The sequence below is a fragment of the Trachypithecus francoisi genome, unplaced genomic scaffold, assembly GCF_009764315.1.
Source record: "Trachypithecus francoisi isolate TF-2019V2 unplaced genomic scaffold, Tfra_2.0 Lachesis_group20, whole genome shotgun sequence".
Taxonomy (NCBI): Eukaryota; Metazoa; Chordata; class Mammalia; order Primates; family Cercopithecidae; genus Trachypithecus; species Trachypithecus francoisi.
The window spans coordinates 69,708,421-69,730,858 of record NW_022681466.1 but is presented as its reverse complement, the minus strand read 5'-3'; the positions used below and the strand labels follow the sequence as shown (position 1 = coordinate 69,730,858).

Sequence of the window (22,438 nt, the reverse complement as noted above, 5' to 3'; positions counted from 1 at the left end):
AGTCATACAGATTAATAAAATACCTCCTATCCTATAAATGAATTTGAAAAAATGCTATTATTTTGAAACTAGTTTTTTTTTTTTTCTCTTTTTTTAAGCTCAGGGGTGTATTGTGCAGGTTTGTTACATAGATTAAGCCTAGTACCCATTAGTTATTTTTGCTGATTCTCTCCTTCCTACCACCCTTCACCCTCCGGAAGGCCCCAGTGTGTGTGGTTTCCCTCTGTGTGTCCACACGTTCTCATCATTTAGCTCCCACTTATAAGTGAGAACATGCGCTATTTGGCTTTCCGATCCTGCGTTAGTTTGCTAAGGATAATGGCCTCCAGTTCCATCCATGTGGAACTACTATTCTAAACATCTGGTAACTTGCAAGGTGTCATGGAACCCAGCTTATCGGGAGACATTGCTTAACAGATTCTTGAAAGCAACTGGTCTGAAAAGATACTCGGTTCTTGACTGAGAATAGCTTCTGCCTTGCTTCATTGTTGCATCTGGAAAATATTTGGATTAAGATTAGGAGCCATAATATATAATATGTGCTATTCAAGCATGGTGTAGATAATCCATTTTTTGTTTTTTCTTTTTTCTTTTTTTGAGACAGGGTCATCCTCTGTTGCCCAGGATGGAGTGTAGTAGCATGATCTCAGCTCACTGCAACTTCTGCATCCTGGGCTCTGGTCCTCCCACCTCAGCCTTCTGAGTAGCTTAGACTATAGGCGTGTGCTAATATGTCCAGCTAATTTTTGTATTTTTTAGTAGAGATGGGGTGTATGTATTAGTTCGTTTTCACGTTGCTGATAAAGACATACCTGAAACTGGGAACAAAAACAGGTTTAATTGGACTTACGGTTCCACATGGCTGGGGAGGCTTCAGAATCATGGAAGGAGGCGAAAGGCACCTATCACATTGTGGCGGCAAGAGAAAAATGAGGAAGAAGCAAAACCGGAAACCTGATTATCCCATCAGATCTCTTGAGACTTACTATCAGCAGAATAGCATGAGAAAGACCAGCCCCCATGATTCAATTACCTCCCCCTGGGTCTCTCCTGCAACATGTGGGAATTCTGGGAGATACAATGCAAGTTAAGATTTGGGTGGGGACACAGCCAAACCATATCATTCCACCCCTGGTCCCTCCATATCTCATGTCCTTACATTTCAAAACCAATCTTGCCTTCACAACAGTCCTGCAAAGTCTTCAGTCATTTCAGCATTAACCCAAAAGTCCACAGTCCAAAGTCTCATTTGAGACAAGGCAAGTCCCTTCTGCCTGTGAGTCTGCAAAATGAAAAGCAAGCTAGTTACTTCCTAGATAAAATGGGGGTACACGGCCGGGCGCGGTGGCTCAAGCCTGTAATCTCAGCACTTTGGGAGGCCGAGACGGGCGGATCACGAGGTCAGGAGATCGAGACCATCCTGGTGAACACAGTGAAACCCCGTCTCTACTAAAAATACAAAAACTAGCCGGGCGAGGTGGCGGGCGCCTGTAGTCCCAGCTACTCGGGAGGCTGAGGCAGGAGAATGGCGTAAACCCGGGAGGCGGAGCTTGCAGTGAGCTGAGATCTGGCCACTGCACTCCAGTCCGGGCGACAGAGCGAGACTCCGCCTCAAAAAAAAAAAAAAATGGGGGTACAGGTATTGGGTAAATACATCTATTCCAAATGGGAGAAACTGGCTAAAGCAAAGGGGTTACAGGGCCCATGCAAGTCCAAAATCTAGCGGGGCAGTCAAATTTTAGAGCTCCAAAATGATCTCCTTTGACTCCGTGTCTCACATCCAGGTCACGCTGATGCAAGAGGTGGGTTCCCATGGTCTTGGGCAGCTCTGCTCCTGTGCTTTGCAGGGAACAGCCTCCCTCCTGTCTGTTTTCACGGGCTGGCCTTGAGTGTCTGCAGCTTTTCCAGGTGACAGTGCAAGCTGTCGGTGGATCTACCATTCTGGGGTCTGGAAGATAGTGGCCTTCTCACAGCTGGGACTCACAGTAGTGACTCGTGTGGGGGGCTCTGACCCCACATTTCCCTTTTGCACTGCCTTAGCAGAGGTTCTCCATGAGGGCCCTGCCCATGCAGCAAACTTTTGCCTGGGCATCTAGATGTTTCCATACATCTTCTGAAATCGAGTTGGAGGTTCCCAGACCTCAATTCTTGACTTCTGTGAATCCGCATGCTCAACACCATGTGAAAGCTGCCAAGGTTTGGGGCTTCCACCCTCTGAAGCCACAGCTTGAGCTGTACATCGGCCCCTTTAAGCCATGGCTGGGGCGGCTGGGACACAGGGTACCAAGTCCCTAGGCTGCACACAGCATGGGGACCCTGGGCCCAGCTCATGAAACCACTTTTTTCTCCTGGGCCTCCGGGCCTGTGTTGGGAGGGGCTGCTGCCAGGAAGTTCTCTGACATGGACCGGAGACATTTTCTCCATGGTCTTGGGGATTAACATTGGGCCCCTTACTTCTTATGCAAATTTCTGCAGCCAGCTTGAATTTCTCCCCAGAAATTCCAGAAAATGGGTTTTTCTTTACTTTTCTTTTTTTTCTCTGAGACAGAGTCTTGCTCGGTCGTCCAGGCTGGAGTGCAGCGGTGGGATCTCGGCTCACTGCAAGCTCCGCCTCCTGGGTTCGCACCATTCTCCGGCCTCAGCCTCCCAAGTAGCTGGGACTACAGGCGCCTGGCTAATTCTTTTTTTTTTTGTATTTTTAGTAGAGACGGGGTTTCACGGTGTTAGCCAGGATGGTCTCGATCTCCTGACCTCGTGATCCGCCCGCCTCGGCCTCCCAAAGTGCTGGGATTACAGGCATGAGCCACCGCGTCCAACCAAAAAATGGGGTTTTCTTTTCTATCACATAGTCAGGCTGCAGATTTTCCAAACTTTCATGCTCTGCCTCCCTTTTTTTTTGTTGCAGGGGGGATGCAGTCTTGCCTGGAGTTATCCAGGCTGGACTGCAGTGGTGCAATCTCTGCTCACTGCAACCTCCACCTCCTTGGTTGAGACTATTCTCCTACCTCAGCCCTCAGGTAGCTGAGATTCCAGCCACAGTAGCTGGGATTAGCCACCACTCCTGGCTAATTTTTGTATTTTTAGTAGAGATGGTGTTTCACCGTGTTGGCCAGGCTAGTCTAGAAACTGCTGACTTCAAACGATCCGCCCACCTTGGTGTCCCAAAATGCTAGGATTACAGACGTGAGTCACTGCCCCTGGCCGCTCTGCTTCCCTTTTCAAACGAAATACGTTTAAAACACCCAGGTCACCTTTTGAATGCTTTACTGCTTAGAAATTTCTTTTGCCAGATACCCTAAATAATCTTTCTCAAGTTCAAAGTTCCACAGATCTCTAGGGCAGGGGCAAAATGCTGCCAGTCTCTTTGCTAAAACATAACAAGAGTCACCTTTGCTCCGGTTCCCAACGAGTTCCTCATCTCCATCTGAGACCACCTCAGCCTAGACCTTATTGTTCATATCACTATCAGCATTTTTGTAAAAGCCATTCAACAAGTCTCTAGGAGGTTCTAAACTTTCTCATGTTTTCCTGTCTTCTGAGCCCTCCAAACTGTTCCAAACTCTGCCTGTTACCCACTTCCAAAGTCACTTCCACATTTCTGGGTATCTTTTCAGCAATTCCCCGCTCTACTGCTACCAATTTACTGTATTAGTTCGTTTTCATACTGCTGATAACAGACATACCCGAAACTAGGAACAAGGAAAGGTTTAATTGGACTTACAGTTGTGCATGGCTGGGGAGCCCTCAGAATCGTGACAGGAAGTGAAAGGTACTAGGCACTTCTTACACGTCAGGGGCAAGAGAAAAATGAGGAAGAAGCAAAAATAGAAACCCCTGATAAACCCATCAGATCTTGTGAGAGTTACTATCTCAGCAGTAGCACGGGAAAGACCAGCCCCGTGAGTCAGTTACCTCCCCTGGGAATTCTGGGAGCTATAATTCCAGTTGAGATTTCTGTGGGGACACAGCCAAACCATACCACCGGGCTTTTCCATGTTGCCCAGGCTGGTCTTGAACTCCTGGGCTCAAGTGATCTGCCTGCCTCAGCCCATCAAACTGTTGGGATTACAGGCTTGAGTCACTGCGTCCGGCCTCTGCTGACCGTTTTTTTTTTTTTGAGACAGAGTCTCGCTCTGTCGCCCAGGCTGGAGTGCAGTGGCGCGATCTCGGCTTACCGCAAGCTCCACCTCCCGGGTTCGCGCCGTTCTCCTGCCTCAGCCTCCCGAGTAGCTGGGACTACAGGCGCCCGCCACCACGCCCAGCTAATTTTTTGTATTTTTACTAGAGACAGGGTTTCACCGGCTTAGCCAAAATGGTCTCGATCTCCTGACCTCATGATCCGCCCACGTCGGCCTCCCAAAGTGCTGGGATTACAGGCGTGAGCCACAGCACCCGGCCTCTGCTGACCTTTTAAATGAAGCTTTGGCAAGTGACAATTTGAGGTTAGGAACCATTGATAATTGATGAATTACCGGGTAAGTCTTTATTTCTTCCTTCTACATCTAATAATAAACCTGATGATTTCCATTTTCATGTCATTGTGTCTGTACTGTTCACATGTAATTTGTTAATTTTTGTCTTCCGTCACACACATCCTTTATTTTCTGTATTTTCTCATTTCATAAACTTCTAGTTGTCAGGGAGCAATGTAAAAAATAGGTTGTGTTTTTTTTTTTTTTTTTGAGACAGTCTTGCTCTGTCACCCAGGGTGAGTGCAGGGGCGCTATCTTGGCTCACTGGAACCTCTGCCTCCCGGGTTCAGGTGATTCTCCTGCCTCAGCCTCCTGAGTAGCTGGGATTACAGGCATGTGCCACTATGCCCAGCTAATTTTTTTTGTATTTTTAGTAGAGACGGGGTGTCGCTATGTTGACCAGGCTGGTCTCGAACTCCTGACCACAGGTGATCTGCCCGCCTCGGCCTCCCAAAGTGCTGGGCAGGCGTGAGCCACCTCGCCTAGCCAAAAAACAGATTATTAATGATTATTTTGTAAAGGTTGTTTTGATAAGTGTGAAACTTGTTTTGTTTAACACATTTGGAAACATAAGATGGGAATAATTTAATAAATGATCACCATCTTGTTTTATAAAATTATTTTAATGCTCTGTTGTTTCCTTTCTATTTTTTTTTTTTTTTGAGACGGAGTCTCGCTCTGTCGCCCAGGCTGGAGTGCAGTGGCCGGATCTCGGCTCACTGCAAGCTCCGCCTCTCGGGTTCACGCCATTCTCCTGCCTCAGCCTCCCGTGTAGCTGGGACTACAGGCGTCCGCCACCTCACCCGGCTATTTTTTTTTTTTGTATTTTTTAGTAGAGTCGGGGTTTCACCGTGTTAGCCAGGATGGTCTCGATCTCCTGACCTCGTGATCCGCCCGTCTCGGCCTCCCAAAGTGCTGGGATTACAGGCTTGAGCCACTGTGCCCGGCCAACACCTTCTTTCTTAATCTGCATCCAGTGCTCATCATACCCATCATCTCTCTTTACTGTGTATCATCAATACTTCATTTCTAATCAAAACATGAAGTACTCATCATTACACTGGGAAATATTAAATGTAGTTCACTCTTACTGTAACCTTCCAGGTTACAGTTAGGACAAAGAGACCTCTACTTTCTTGACCCCTCTAATCTCTGTTCCAACTCTCTTCATCATGTATTCATTTTATATACCTTGCAAACCCTCAACCCAACCCTAGATTCTTTTAAATGTGTGCCATTTCAGTGTCTGCTTTCGTATTGTCCATACTTACTGAAGAAAAATCACGTCTTTGGGGATTGACACCACTAAAAATTCATGGTCTCCAATCTAAAAAATGTTTTTTCTCTACTTACTGTTCAGTTTCTTTTCTCTTATTATTCAGTGTAACTATATCGAGCCTCTAAATGTCTCTTCCTTATTCCTGCTCTTCAGTAAATGACCTTGTTGTCTGTTTTCCAGAAATGTAAAAACATATTTACATCTTTTTCTCCTTTCTTTCCAACACCATGTAAGAAGTGACCCATCTTTATGTGTGAGGCTTCTATTCTACACCTGGATCCCATTCTTTCCCCTTCCTCTTCCCTTAGGTCTTTCTTCTACTGAGTCCTTCTTCTGATTTTTTTTTTTTTTTTCCATAAGTTATTGGGGAACAAGTATTGTCTGGTTACATGAGTAAGTTCTTTAGTGGTGATTTGTGAGATTTTGCTGCACCTGTCATCCGACCTGTATATACTGCACCATATTTGTAGTCTTATCCCTCGCCCCTCTTGCAGTCTTCCCCTCAAGTCCCCAAAGTCCATTGTATCATTCTTACACCTTTGCATCCTCATAGCTTAGCTCCCACGTCAATGAGAACATATGACATTTGGCTTTCCATTCCTGAGTTACTTCAGTTAGAATAGTAGCCTCCAGTCTCATCCATATCACTGCAAATGCTGTTAATTCATTCATTTTTATGGCTGCATAGTATTCCACTATGGATGGATCGATAGAGTTTGGTGTGTGTGCGTGTGTATATGTACACGTATATATGTATATATATACTCACACATACATAAAACATACACACACATATATATAAAACATACGTGTGTGTGTGTATATATATACACACACACACCAGTTTATTCACTCATTGATTAATGGGCATTTGAATTGGTTGCACGATTTTGCAGTTGTGAATTGTGCTGCTGTAAACACGTGTGTGCAGATTACCTTTTTAGAATAATGACTTCTTTTCCTCTGGGTAGATACCCAGAAGTGGGACTGCTGGATCAAATGGTAGTTCTACTTTTAGTTCTTGAAGGAATCTCCACACGGTTTGCCATAGTGGTTGTACTAGTTCACACTCCCACTAGAGGTGTTCAAGTGTTCCATGTTCACAGTATCCACCCCAACATCTGCTGTTTTTTGATATTTTGATTGTGGTCATTCTTGCAAAAGTAAGCTGGTATTGCATTGTGATTTTGATTTGCATTTCCCTGATCATTAGTTATGTTGAGCTTTTTTTTCTTTTTCTTTTTTTGAAATGGAGTCTCGTACTGTTGCCCAGGCTGGAGGGCAATGGCACGATCTTGGCTCACTGCAACCTCCGCCTTCCAGGTTCAAGTGATTCTCCTGCCTCAACCTCCCGAGTAGCTGGGATATCAAGTGCCTGCTGCCATGCCTGGCTAATTTTTTGTATTTTTAGTAGAGATGGGGTTTCATTATGTTGGCCAGGCTGGTCTCTCAAACTCCTGACCTTGTGATCCACCTGCCTCAGCCTCCCAAAGTGCTGGGATTACAGACATGAGCCACCGCACCTGGGCGCAATTTTTTATATGTTTGTTGGTCATTTGTATATCTTCTTTTGAGAATTGTCTATTCATATCCTTAGCCAACTTTTTGATGGGATTATTTGTTTTTTCTTACTGATTGGTTTGAGTTCATTGTAGATTCTGGGTATTAGTCCTTTGTCAGACGTATAGATTGTGAAGATTTTCTCCCACCCTGTGGGTTGTCTGTTTACTCTGCTGATTGTTCCTTTTGCTGTCCAAAAGCTCTTCAGTTTAATTAGGGCCCAGCTATTTATCTTTGTTTTTATTGCATTTGCTTTTGGGTTCTTGGTCATGAAATCCTTGCCTAAGTCAGTGTTTAGAAGGGTTTTTCCAGTGTTATCTTCTAGAATTTTTAGTTTCAAGTCTTAGGTTTAAGTCCTTAATCCATCCTGAGTTGATTTTTGTATAAGGTGAGAGATGAGGATGCAGTTTAATTTTCCTATATGTGGCTAGCCAATTATCCCAGCACCATTTATTGAAAAGGTTTATGTGTTTGTTTGCTTTGTTGAAGATCAGTTGGCTATAAGTATTTGGGTTTATTTCTGGGTTCTCTCTTCTATTCCATTTGTCTGTGTGCCTATTTTTCTACCAGTGCCACACTGTTTTGGTGACTATGGCCTTATAGTATAGTTTGAAATCAGATAGCGTGATGCCTCCAGATTTGTTCTTTTTGCTTAGTCTTACTTTGGCTATGCAGTCTCTTTTTTGGTTCCATATAAATTTTAGAATCATTTTTTATAATTCTTTGAAGAATGATCGTATTTTGATGGGGACTGTGTTGAATTTGTAGAAAGTTTTTGGCAGTATGGTCATTTTCACAATATTCTACCCATCCATGAGCATGGGATGTGTTTCCATTTGTTTGTGTCATCTCTGATTTCTTTCTGCAACGTTTTGTAGTTTTCCTTGTAGATGTCTTTTGACTCCTTGGTTGGGTATATTCTTAAGTATTTTGTTTGTGGCTGTTGTGAAAGGGGTTGAGTTCTTGATTTGATTCTCCACTTAGTCGCTCTTGGTGTATAGAAGAGCTCCTGATTTGCATACATTAATCTTGAATCCAGAAACTTTGCTGAAATCTTTTATCAGTTCTAGGAGCTTTCTGGAGGATTCTTTAGGGTTTTCAAGGTAAACAATCATATCGTCAGCAAACAGTGACAGTTTGACTTCCTCTTTACCAACTTGGATGCCCTTTATTTCTTTCTCTTGTCTGATTACTCTGGCAAGGACTTCCAGTACTGTGTTGAAGAGGAGTGGTGAGAGTGGGCATCCTTGTCTTGTTCCAGTTCTCAGAGGGAGTGCTTTCAACTTTTCCCCATTCAGTATTATGTTGGCTGTGGGTTTGTCATAGTTGGCTTTTACTATGTTAAGGTATTTCCCTTGTATGCTGATTTTGCAGAGAGTTTTAATCATAAAGGGATGCTGGATTTTGTTGAATGCTTCTTCTGCATCTATTGAGATGATCATGTGGTTTTTGTTTTTAATTCTGTATGTGTTGTATCACATTTGTTGACCTGCGTATTTAAACCATCCCTGCATCCCTGGTGTGAAACCTGCTTGATCATGGTGGATTATCTTTTTGATATGTTGTTGGATTTGGTTAGCTAGTATTTTGTTAAGGATTTTAGCATCTATGCTCATCAAGGATATTGGTCTGCAGTTTTCTTTTTTGGTTGTGTCCTTTCCTGGTTTTGGTATTAGGGTGATGCTGGCTTCATAAAATGAATTAGGGAGGGTTCTTTCTTTCTCTGTCTTGTGGAATAGTATCAGAAGGATTGGTACCAACTATTCTTTGAACATCTGGTAGAATTCTGCTGTGAATCCGTCTGGTCCTGGACCTTTTTTTGTTGGTAATTTCTTAATTACCGTTTCAGTTTCACTGCTTGTTATTGGTCTGTTCAGGGTATCTGAATTCTTCCTGATTTATGCGAGGAGGGTTGTATTTTTCCAAGAATTTATCCATCTCTTCTAGGTTTTCTCATTTATGTGTGTAAAGGTGTTCACGGTAGCCTTGAATGATCTTTTGTATTTCTGTGGTGTCAATTGTAATATCTTCTGTTTCATTTCTTAGTGAGGTTATTTGGATTTTCTCTATTCTTTCCTTGGTTAATCTTGCTAATGGTCTGTCCGTTTTGTTTTATGTTTTCAAAGAACCAGCTTGTTTCATTTATCTTTTGTATTGTGTTTTTTGTTGTTGTTGTTTGTTTGTTTCCATTTCGTTTAGTTCTGCTCTGATCTTGGTTGTGTGTTTTCTTCTGTTGGGTTTGGGTTTGGTTTGTTCCTGTTTCTCTGGTTCCTTGAGGTGTGACCTTAGATTGTCTGTCTTTGCTCCTTCAGACTTTTTGATGTAGGCGTTTAGGGATATGAACTTTCCTCTTAGCACTGCCTTTGCTGTATCCCAGAGGTTTTGATAGGTTGTGTCATTATTGTCATTCAGTTCGAATAATTCTTTAATTTCCATCTTGATTTCATTTTTGACCCAATGCACATTCAGGAACAGGTTATTTAATTTCCATGTATTTGCATGGTTTTGAAGGTTCCTTTTAGAGTTTATTTTCAATTTTATTCCATTGTCTGAGAGAGTGCTTGATATAATTTCAGTTTTCTTAAATTTATTGAGGTCTACCTCGTTTTGTGGTCTATCTTGGAGAAAGTTCCATGCACTGTTGAAATTCAGAATGTATAGTCGGTGTTTATTGGATGAAATGTTCTGTGTATAGATTAAGTCCATTTGTTCCAGGGTATAGTTTAAATCCATTGTTCCTTTGTTGACTTTCTGTCTTGGTGACCTGTCTAGTGCTGTCGGTGGAGTATTGAAGTCCCCCACTATTATTGTGTTGCTCTTTGTGTCATTTATTAGGTCTATTGGTAATTGTTTTGTAAATTTGGGCACTCCAGTGTTAGGTGCATATGTATGTTTAGGATTGTGGTATTTTCCTGTTGGACAAGGCCTTTTACTATTATATAACGTTCCTCTTTGTCTCTTTTAACTGCTCTTGCTTTAAAATTTGTTTTGTCTTACATTAGAATAGCTGCCCCTGCTTGCTTTTGGTGTCCATTTGCATGAAATGCCCTTTTCCACGCCTTTACTTTAAAATTATGTGAGTCCTTATGCATTAGGTGAGTCTCCTGAAGGATGGTTGGTGAGTTCTTATTCAGTCTGCAGTTCTGTATCTTTTAAGTGGAGTATTTAATCCATTTACATTCAGTGTTAGTATTGAAATGTGAGGTATCCTTGCATTCATCATGCTCTTTATTGCCTGTGTACTTTGGGTTTTTTTTTTTGTTTTTTGCTTTTGCTTTTTAACTTGTATTTTTGTTTTGTAGGTCCTATGTGATTTATGCTTTAAAAAGGTTCTGTTTTGATGTGTTTCAAGGATTTGTTTCAAGATTTAGAGCTCTGTTTAGCAGTTATTGTAATGGTGGCTTGGTAATGGTGAATTCTCTCAGCATTTGTCTGTCTGAAAATGACTGTAGCTTTCCTTCATACATGATGCTTAGTTTCACTGTATATAAAATTCTTGGCTGATAATTGTTTTGTTTGAGGAGGCTGAAGATAAGGCCCTAATCCCTTCTAGCTTGTAGGGTTTCTGCTGAGAAATCTGCTGTTAATCTGATAGGTTTTCCTTTATAGGTTACCTGTCTTCTGTCTCACAGTTCTTAAGATTCTTTCCTTCCTCTTAACTTTGGATAACCTGATGACAGTGTGCCCAGTGAAGATCTTTTTGCAGTGACTTTCCCAGGTGTTCCTTGTGCTTCTTGTATTTGGATGTCTACGTCTCTAGCAAGGCCTGGGGAGTTTCCTCAGTTATTCTCCCAAATACGTTTTTCAAGCTTTTACAATTCTCTTCTTTCTCAGGAACACTGATTATTCTTAGGTTTGGTCATTTAACATAATCCCAGACTTCTTGGAGGCTTTGTTCATATATTCTTATTCTTTTTTCTTTGTCTTTGTTGGGTTGGGTTGGGTTACTGTCTTCAAGCTGGTAATTGAAAATAGACATGATTTAAATATCTAGCAATAAAAGATTGTTAAAAATAGTACATCCACATGATCAAATATCATGCAGTCATTAAAAATTATGACAAGGCCAGGCGCGGTGGCCCACGCCTTCAATCCCAGCACTTTGGGAGGCTGAGGCGGTGGATCACCTGAGGTCATGAGTTCGAGACTAGCGTGACTGACATGGTGAAACCTTGTCTCTACTAAAAATACGAAAATTAGCCAGGTGTGGTGGCGTGTGCTTGTAGTCCCAGCTTTGGGAGGCTGAGGCAGGAGAATCGCTAGAACCCGGGAGGCAGAGGCTGCGGTGAGCCAAGGTGGGACCACTGCACTCCAGCCTGGGTAACAGAGCAAGATGCTCTGTCTCAAAAAAAAAAAAAAAGAAAGAAAAGGAAAAAGAAAACTTGGCCCAGGCTCTCTGCCTCCCAGCAGTGAAAGAAAAGGGCTTTAGTTCTTCCCCAGCCTGTGATGTCTGCATGCCGGATTCGCACCCTCCCCTGAGTTCTGGCCAGGAGGCTTCCCACCCCATTCAAATGGGTACAAAATTTGGCTAGAGAATTCCTTCTTCCTGTGGGGTTTTACCCCCTGCTCCTCTGGCCACCCTCCCTGTGGTACCAGGCAAGAATGGGCTGCTTGGGGACCCAGTGAGCTCCCAGGGCCTTTTTGCTGCTTCCTCTACCCCTGCATTTCGCTTGGCTCTCTAAGTTAAAGTCTGAAACTTCAACCGCAAACAGACCTTCAGTTTTTCTAGTGGGGGGTGTGCTCAGGAGAGGAGGGGCTTCCTTTCTCAATTCCGCAGTTGGGGCACTCACAGTACTTGGGGTGTCTCTCGGGTCCTGCAGGAGCAATCCGCTTCCTTCAGAGGGTCTGTGGATCCTCTTGGGACTGCTGGTTTGTTCTTGCAGTGGATCTGAGGCTAAAATTCACAGTGCAAGCCTCTGCATGCTGCTCTATCCAGAGCTGCAATCTAGTCCTGCCTCCCATCTGCCATGATCCTTTAATTCCTCTCCTCCTAATTTTTAAAAAATGTTTTATTATGGAAAACGTCAGACCCTTACACAAAGTTAGAGAATAGTGTAATGAACCCTTATGTACCCATTACCTAGCCTCAACAGTTAGCAGTTCAAAGCCTGTCTTGTTTCATGTGTCTGTCTCATTCACTGTCATTACTCAAGTCACAGACATGATATTATTTTACTTTGATTTGATGTAGTTTTTTCATTGTGTATCTTCTTTTTGTAGAGATGGGGTCTTGCTGTGTTGCTCAGGCTGGTCTTGAACTCCTGGCCTCAAGCAATCCTCCTGCCTTGGCCTCCTGACATCTTGGGATTTCAGGCGTGAGCCTCCACACTCAGCCTCATTGTGTATTTCTGAAAGACTTTTAAAAATAACCACAATACTGTTATCATTTCTTAAAAAATTCAGTTATTTAGTATTACCAGATGTCTAGCCAGTGATCAGATTTCTCCAAGTTTGTTCACTGGTTTATTTTACAATTTGTCCAAATCTAGATCTAAATTAAGTCTATAAATTGCAATTGGTTGATATGTCGCTTGTCTCACTTGATCCATAGGTTTCCCTTTCTATCTCTTTTTTCTTCCCTTGGTATTTATTGAAGAAACTTGGTCATTTGTTTTATAGGACTTTTCACGGTCTAGATTTTGCTGATTGTATCCTCATAGTGTTCTGTGACATAGAGTTGGTCCTCTGTATCTGTGGGTTCTGCGTCTGTGAATTCAATCCCGAATCGAAAACATTAGAAAAAAATACATCTGTACTGAGTATATACAGACTTTTATTCTTGTCATTCTCTTACAATTATTTACATAATATTTACATTGTATTGAGTATTATATGTAATCCAGAGATGATTTATATTATAGGGGAAGACATGCATAGGTTATATGAAAATACTACACCATTTTATATCAGGGACTTGTGCAACCTCAGGTATCCAAATCCTGGAGGTCCCAGAACCATTGCCCCGTGGATACTGAGGTGTACACTGTATTCATCTACCCTCTATCCTTCTTGCAGATTGATAGTTGAAGCCAGAGGCTTGATTCATGTTTGATTTTTGTGGCGAGAATACTTCATAGGTGGTAGTTGTTATTCCATCACTACACCAATATAAACTACAATTACATAGATATAGAACTGTAATCATGCCATGATCTGGTTGTCTTGTTGTTTTACTAGGCTTTGGTTAATCCTTTCTTCAGTTCTCCTATGGTCTTTTTCTCCACCATCAAGATTTCTTTTTTTCTTTTTCTTTTTCTTTTGAGCTGGAGTTTCATTCTGTTGCCGGGACTGGAGTGCAGTGATGCAGTCTCAGCTCACTGCAACCTCTGCTTCCCAGGTTCCAGCGCTTCTCCTCCCTCAGCCTCCCGAGTAGCTGGGATTGCAGGTGCCTACTGCCATGACTGGCTAATTTTTGTATTTTTAGTAGAGATGGGGTTTCGCCATGTTGGTCAGGCTGGTCTCGAACTCCTGACCTCAGGTGATCCACCTGCCTGGGCCTCCCAAAGCGCTGGGATTACAGGCATGAGCTACCCCGCCCAGCCAGGATTTCTCTCTCTCTCTCTCTCTTTTTTTTTTTTTTTTTTAAGTTGTAAGGCGTCATATCTAGATTATTAGGATTTAAGTATCTAATTTGGCTGGGGGAAAAAAACAGAGAAAAACTGCTTTTCAATATTTTCATCTACTTTAAAAATATTTGTTTATGGTACCACCTCTGCTTCATCTCTTTCCTCATTTAAATATTATTTCTGCCATGTGAAACCATTCTCATCAAGGTTATCAATGAGCTCCTTGCTGAATACAACAGACCTATCCAACCTTACTTTGCTTGATAGTTGGACAGCTTTGGATACTGTTGATTGCTTCCTTGAAATACTCTCTTGGCTTTTGAGACATACTCTCTCCTCTTTTTCTTTTACCTCTTGAACTGTTACTTTTGGCCTCAGTTGTAGGCTCTTTTAAATATAGGTGTTGCTCTGCACAATCTCCATGGGTAATCTTATCCACTGCTGTGGTTTCAGTAAACATTTCTAAATAGTACCAAACCTTTTTTTTTTTTTTTTTTAATAGGTTGGTTCTCTTCATAACTAACTTGTTTGTTACAGCTTTGTACTGGAAATTTCACAGGCATCTTAGAATCAACATACCTAAAATGGAGTTAATCATACTTTCCTCATCCCCTCACACATTCTACTTTCCTGTTCAATTTTGTTTAGTTTTTTTTTGTTTTTTGAGATGGAGTCTCGCTCTGTTGCCCACCCAGGAGTGCAATTCCTATTCAATTTAGTTTAATTTTTTTGTTTGTTTGTTTCTTGAGACGGAGTCTTGCTCTGTTGCCTACCCTGGAGCGTGATTTCGGCTCAGCTGCAACCTCCGCCTCCCAGGTTCAAGTGATTCTCCTGCCTCAGCCTCTCAAGTAGCTGGGATTACAGGCGCTCACCACCACACCCAGTTAATTTTTGTATTTTTAGTAGAGACGGTGTGGTTTCGCCATGTTGGCCAGACTGGTCTTGAACTCCTGACCTCAGGTGATCCACCCACCTTGGCCTCCCAAAGTCCTGAGATGACAGGTATGAGCCACTGCGCTCCGTCTCAACTTAGTTGTAAGCCAGAATCACTTGACTCCTTGACTGACTTTCTCCCTTTCTGACTGTCCACATTGAGTCACTAGTCCTGTAAGATTTACCCAGTAAACAACTTAAATGCATCTCATTCTCTTTATTTACTCCTGTTGTCCTAACATAGACCTCTGTCATCTGTCACCTTCATTACTGCAAGCTTCCTTTCTGGTCTATTCTTCACTATGTAAATGAGAGTGATTTTTTTTCTAAAAAACTTACCTAATGGCTCCCCATTGGCCCTGGGATAAATTATAAAGACCTGAGTTTATTTTGTGGCCTGTTTGCTTGCTGAACTTCGTCCTGCGCCATCGCCCACAGGTGGCAATACTTGTCACATTATTCACGCTGTTTTAATTGCCCTCTTGGCTGACTCTTCCAGTAGACCGTAACTTCTTAAATGTAAAGACCAAGTCCAGCCGGGCGGATGGCTCACGCCTGTAATCCCAGCACTTTGGGAGACCAAGGCGAGCGGATCACTTGAAGTCAAGAGTTTGAAACCAGCCTGGCCAACATGGTGAAACCCCGTCTCTACTAAAAATACAAAAATTGGCCAGGCATGGTGGTGGCTGCCTGTAATCTCAGCTACTCAGGAGGCTGAGGCAGGAGAATCACTTGAAACTGGGAGGTGGAGGTTGCAGTGAGCTGAGATTATGCCACTGCACTCCAGCCTGAGCGACACGAGTGAAACTCTGTCTCCAAAAAAAGAGACCAAGTCCTTTTCCCCATTAAACATGGTATTTAAGAGAATACCTAGCACATAATATAAATTAAATGTTCTTTATATGTTTGTTGAATGAATAAGTTTGTTCAGTACACCAGTATATTTAATGATTTGTGTATGTGTTTTATCATTATTAGATAATCCTACTGTGCCACTACTGTCATCATTCTTTTATTTTTATTTCTAAAGAGACAGAGTTTCTCTCTGGCACCCAGCCTGGAGTACAGTGCCACAATCATGGTTCACTGCAGTCGTGACCTCCTGGGCTCAAGCAGCCTTTCTGCTTCTGCCTCCTGAGTAGCTGGGACTGACTACAGGCGTGTGCCACCATGCCTGGCCATTTTTTTTTACTTCTTATAGAGACAGGGTCTTGCTGTGTTTCCCAGGCTGGTCTCAAACTCTTGGGCTTAAGCAATCCTCCCACCTCAGCCTCCCAAAGTGTTGGGATTACAGGCATGAGCCACCATGCACAACACTGTCATTATTCTTGTACATTGATTTGCTTTTTTGGCTAGCAGAGGTCTGTTTATTATTAAATTAGACTCTAATATACATAATATAGTGGGGTTTTTTTTTTTTATTAAAGCAGAGATTTTTGCCATACCTCATTTTCACTCTATATAATTGGACCAGGCATGGTGACTCACATGTGTAATCCTAGGACTTTGGGAGGCCGAGGCAGGAGGATTGCTTGAGTTCAGAAATTTGAGACCAGCCTGAGCAACGTGGCAAAACCCAGCCTCTACAAACACACACACACACACACACACACACAGAAAATTAGCTGGGGTTGGTGGCACATGCCTGTTGTCTTAGCTACTCAAGAGACTGAGGTTGGGGGATACCTGAGCCAAGCAGGTTGAGACTACAATGAACCATGACTGTGCTGCCACTGTAGCCAGCCTGGACAACAAAATAAGACCCCATCTCAAAAAAGAAAACTATGAAGAAGAGTGAGACTTGAACAATTGGGCGTTATTAAGTACCAAAGAAGTATGGTTTACTGGGTTGTCTGTTGTGTTTGGTTCCACTTCCACTATTTCTTAGTGGTACTAATCATATTTCTCAGAATTTAGATGGAGTGATAGTGATGGCTTTCGGCTGTCATTTGTAGTTAGCTGGGCTCCAGGTCAGAAGAGTCATTAAGGATTATAAAATAAATTCCTGCTTATATTTACTAGAATTGTTCTTCAGATAAGGATCCCTAATAGCAGTTGCCATAGTGAGCACCTGAGCTGTCACTGTCACTCAGGACTCATGTTTGTTTTTTGTTTGTTTGTTTGTTTTTGAGACACAGCCTCACTCTGTTGCCCAGGCTGGAGTGCAGTGGCATATCGGCTCACTGCAACCTCTGCCTCCCAGGTTCAAGCGATTTCTGGCAAATTTTTTTTTTTTTTTTTTTTTTTTTTTTGAGATAGAGTCTTGCTCAGTCACCCAGTCTGGAGTGCAGTGGCACAATCTCGGCTCACTGCAAGCTCCGCCTCCCGGGTTCCCACCATTCTCCTGCCTCAGCCTCCCAAGTAGCTGGGACTACAGGCGCCCGCCACCACGCCAGGCTAATGTTTTGCGTTTTTAGTAGAGACGGCGTTTCACCGTGTTAGCCAGGATGGTCTCGATCTCCTGACCTTGTGATCCGCCCGCCTCGGCCTCCCAAAGTGCTGGGATTACAGGCATGAGCCACCGCGCCCAGCCACATTTTTGTATTTTTAGTAGAGACAGGGTTTCACCATGTTGGCCAGGCTGGTCGCAAACTCCTGATGACCTCAGTGGTCCGCCCGCCTCAGCCTCCCAAAGTGCCGGGATTACAGGCATGAGCCACCGCGCCCGGCCTCAGGGCTCATATTTGAAACCCCAAGGTATGCTTCCCCCCCTCCCCCTGCCTTTAAAAGAAATTGGGTCTCGCTTTGTCACCTTGTCTGGAGTGCAGTGGCATGATTTTACCTTACCATAACCTTGAACTCCTGGGTGACAAGCACTCCTCCTGCCTTAGCTTCTGAAGTAAGCATGTGCCGTCAGACCTACCTAATTTTAAACATTTTCTGTGGAAACAGGGTCTCCTATGTTTCCCAGGCTGGTCTTGAACTCCTGGGCTCAAGTGATCCTCCTGCCTTAACCTCCCAAAGTGCTGGGATTACATGTATGAGCCACTGCACCCGCCTCTCATTTTTCTTCACTGGCTTATTCATTGCTGTATTCCCAGTGCCTGGAGCAGTGTGAAAGGTACTCAGGAAATAGTCCTTAACTCTTCTGTCCATGATGGGTTTCTAGATTGGTTATCCCACAGGGTCTTCATTATATGTTGATTTCATATCATTTGGAGGATGGTTTTTTTTTTATTGCTTTAAATTGCCTCTTCCAGTCGAATTTTATATACACTGGTAGCCTCTATTTTAAATAAGACCATCTCAAACACGTTTCTTAGTTCGGTGCTTTGGTTAAGAGAGCCTAAGATTCTAGCACTTTGGGAGGCTGAGGCGGGAGGATCCCACGAACACAGGAGTTTGAGATCAGCAATGTAGGGAGACCTGTCTCTACAACAAAAAAATTAAAAATTAACTGGGCATGGTGGTGTATGCCTGTAGTCCCAGCTGCTTGGGAGGCTGAGGTGGGAGGATCGCTTAAGCCCAGAGGGGAAAGGCTGCCATAAGCTGCAATCATGGCACTGCGCACTCCAACCTGTGTGAGAACCTGTCTCCAAAAAAAAAAAAAAAAAAAAAAGCCTAAGATTGCTAAGCAGTAGTGTATGTTATAAATACGAGCCATTCTCAGGTGGTTGGTGACTCACATTCAACACTGAAGGTTACTTCAGTTATAGTTAGCACTGTTGGACTTGTGCAGTTCATGAAACCCTTATCTGTTTTACCTTTTATACCTTTTTTGTAAATTTGAAATTTTACTTTTTGTCTCTAAGAGAGAATTACAGTCTTTTAGAGTTACATGTTAATATTTGAAATCAAATGTATCTGGCAGGTTAACATGATTGGGATTGGGTAAATGTATGTTAAACATAAAGTAATGCTGTTTTGGCTTATTGAATTATTAATTTAAAAGACATAAAACAGTATGGTTTTTGACATTAGTTGACTTTTACTGTAAGTTGAAAATGATCATCTGATATTTATACTAACATCACAATAAATTTTATCTTTGAAAATGAGTACTACAACTAATAATTTAGAAATAAATTTTAAGTGAAATAATCTTTTTTTTTTCTTCTCTCTTTCTCCTTAGGTGGAATGACTCTTACTTGTTGAGTATCTCCTGGTTACTAGTTGGATTCATTTGTAAAAGAATCATTTCCCCCTGTGTGGAAGACACTTGGTGGCATATTTAAATTATAAGTCCACGGATCAAAAAGCTTTTTGATTTCCCAAAGGAGGGACATTACCACTATATCAGATAAGCTTGACATTACCGCCAAGATGGTGCTGTCCCAGAGACAACGAGATGAACTGTAAGTTTCTTTGTTTTGTGCTTTAAAAAAAATCTCCCTCATGAGAGAAAAAGTAATAAATTAAAATACAGCTTTGGGAGGTCTCTTCTAAGATTAAAACTATTTTTACTAGTGTTCCAATATTGGTTTAGGCAGTTTGGTCTGATTTTAAAACAGAGTCTTCTTATGATATAGCATTATTTTTTAAATTTATTCATTTTTTTCTGAGAAGGAGTTTTTTGCTCTTCTCACCCAGGCTGGAGTGCAGTGGCACCATCTCAGCTCACTTCAACCTCCGCCTCCCGGGTTCAAGCGATTCTTCTGCCTCAGCCTCCCAAGTAGCTGGGATTACAGGCATCCGCTACCATGCCCAGCTAATTTTTGTATTTTTAGTAGAGATGGGGTTTTACCATGTTGTCCGGACTGGTCTCGAACTACTGACCTCAAGTGATCCACTCACCTCGGCCTCCCAAAGTGCTGGGATTACAGGCATGAGCCTCTTTGCCCGGCCGTGATATAACATTATTCACCCTTGTGACTTGATTGTATGTAAGTTTAATGCAAAACAGACAAGTCAGTTGGGATAAGTTTTATCCTAAGCATACCTTTTTTTGTTTGTTTTTTGAGACAGTCTCGTTCTGTTGCCCAGGCTGGAGTGCAGTGGCGCCATCTCGGCTCACTGCAGGCTCTGCCTCTTGGGTTCACGCCATTCTCCTGCCTCAGCCTCCCGAGTAGCTGGGACTGCAGGCGCCCGCCACCATGCCCAGCTAATTTTTATTTATATATATATATATTTTTTTTTTTTTTTTTTTTTTTTGAGATGGAGTCTCGCTCTGTCGCCCAGGCCGGAGTGCAGTGGCCGGACCTCAGCTCACTGCAAGCTCCGCCTCCTGGGTTCCCGCCATTCTCCTGCCTCAGCCTCCCGAGTGGCTGGGACTACAGACGCCCGCCACCTCGCCTGGCTAGTTTTTTGTATTTTTTTTTAGTAGAGACGGGGTTTCACCGTGTTCGCCAGGATGGTCTCGATCTCCTGACCTCGTGATCCGCCCGTCTCGGCCTCCCAAAGTGCTGGGATTACAGGCTTGAGCCACCGCGCCCGGCTAATTTTTATATTTTTAGTAGAGACGGGGTTTCACCATGTTAGCCAGGATGGTCTCGATCTCCTGACCTTGTGATCCGCCCGCCTTGGCCTCCCAAAGTGCTGGGATTACAGGCATGAGCCACCGTGCCCGGCCCCAAAGCTTATCTTTTAAAATATTATGTTCAATAGGAAGTTAGGTGCTTCAAAGCTCTTCTAAACTTTTTTTTGGTCTGGAATCTGTGTGTTAGAGAAGTGAAAGCTGTCTGGTTCTTGTTATCACTGGCGCCTTCCCTTTGCCTTGTTGTGTTTCTTTTACCTTCCAATGGCCATTACAGGATTTGAACTTCATGAGGTAGCTAATAAAATAATTAATGCTGATGCTTTGATGAGAGAGGTGTGCCATGGTTTGACCCCTTCTGTTTTAGAGTATTTTATAGCATTCCATTTTTACAGGTGAAGAACATAGGGGGATTTTCCATTCCTCCTGCTTCACCTGACTAGCCTTAAAAACAAAAAAACAAAACGGGAAAATGTGGCTTTATGTTCTACTTTTTCTTTTCTTTTCTTTTTTTTGAGACAGAGTCTCACTCTGTTGCCCAGGCTGGAGTGCAGTGCTGCGATCTTGGCTCACTGCAACCTCTGCCTCCAGGGTTCATCCAATTCTGCTGCCTCAGCCTCCCAAGTAGCTGGGATTACAGGCACCTGCCACCGCTCCCAGCTAATTTTTATATTTTTAGTAGAGTCAGGGTTTCACCATCTTGGCCAGGCTGGTGTCTGACTCCTGACCTTGTGATCCACCTGCTTTGGCTTCCCAAAGTGCTGGGATTACAGGCATGAGTATGTTCTACATTTTTAAAATTAAAAAAAAATTTATGTGGCTTTTCAACAATTTTTATTTGAAAGTAATTTCAAATTTATAAAGTTGGAAGATTAACACAAAACGTACTAATGTTTTTTGAAATGCACCCATTGTTAACATTTGTACCATTTGCTTTATTATCTGCACTCTGTGTGTTTGGGGTGTGCGTGTGCAGTACACAATAGGTTTTCCTTAAACCATTTGAGAGTAAGTTGCATATATCAAAGAAATACCTTTTCCCACAAATAAACGTAAGTAGTTCCCAAGAAAAAGGATATTCTGTAAAACCACAGTATAGCTAGCAGTTTTATTAAATTTAACTTTCCGTGTTCTAATTTTGTCAGTTGATTCTGTAATGTCCTTCATGGTGCTTTGTGACTCTGGTGCATCATCCAGTCCAGGATCAGGCATTGCATTTAGCCCTCATGTGTCTTCAGTCACATGTAATCTGGAGCAGTTCCTCAGCTTTTCTTTGTCCTTTTTTTTGGACCTTGATGTTTTTGAGGAATAGTCTTTGTTTTAAAATAGAGTATTTCTCATATTGTCCTTTTTTTTGAGACAGAGGCTTGCACTGTTGCCTGGGCTGGAGTGCAATGGTGTGATCTCGGCTCACTGCAGCCTCTGCTTCCTGGGTTCACACTGTTCTTCTGCCTAAGCCTCCCGAGTAGCTGGAATTACAGGCACCCGCCACCACACCCGGCTTATTTTTTGTATTTTTAGGAGAGGTGGGGTTTCACTATGTTGGCCAGACTGGTCTCAAACTCCTGACCTGGTGATCCGTCCACCTTGGCCTCCCAAAGTGCTCGTATTGTACTTTTCTAGTGTTTCCTCATGATTAGATTCAGGTTATGCATTCTTGGCCAGAATACTACGTAAGTAGTTTGTATTCTTCTTAAGACAGTTGCATTTAGAGAGACATATGGTCATCTGCCCCTCAATTTTCATCCACAACCAAAATGATTGATTTTTCTACTGTGTAGTTACTGTTGTTTTCTTTACCACAAATAAGTGGGAAGTACTTTAAGACCATACAAACATTAATATTTTCCGTCAGTATTTCCCTTCTGGATTTGACATCTATCGATGATTCTCGCCTGAACCATCATTACTACAGCGGTTTTTATAGAGTGGTGATTTTCACCACCACTCATTCCACACTATAGGCATCACTCATCATTTTGCTGTAAGCAAGGGACTTTATTTTTCTTCTTTTTATTTACTTGTGTTTCTTTTCTTTTCTTTTTTTCTTTTTATTTACTTGTCTTTCTCCTTCCTTCCTTCCTTTTTTCTTTTTTCTTTTCTTTTTTTTTTTTTGATGGAGTCTCACTCTGTTGCCCAGACTGGAGTGCAGTGATGCGATGTTGGCTCACTCCAACCTCTGCCTCCCGGGTTATTTGATTCTCCTGCCTCAGCC

General features: G+C 42.7%; 1 protein-coding gene across 1 annotated transcript in view; it reads left to right on the top strand.

The window, feature by feature from the left end:
* PAFAH1B1 (platelet activating factor acetylhydrolase 1b regulatory subunit 1) overlaps window positions 1-22,438 on the top strand; it is a 106,030-nt gene that overhangs the window by 33,143 nt on the left and 50,449 nt on the right. Inside the window, exon 2 of the mRNA XM_033185109.1 lies at window positions 18,883-19,105. Within this exon, the coding sequence (XP_033041000.1) occupies window positions 19,074-19,105 (32 nt within the window). The 5' untranslated portion in view covers window positions 18,883-19,073. The remainder of the gene's footprint in view (window positions 1-18,882; window positions 19,106-22,438) is intronic.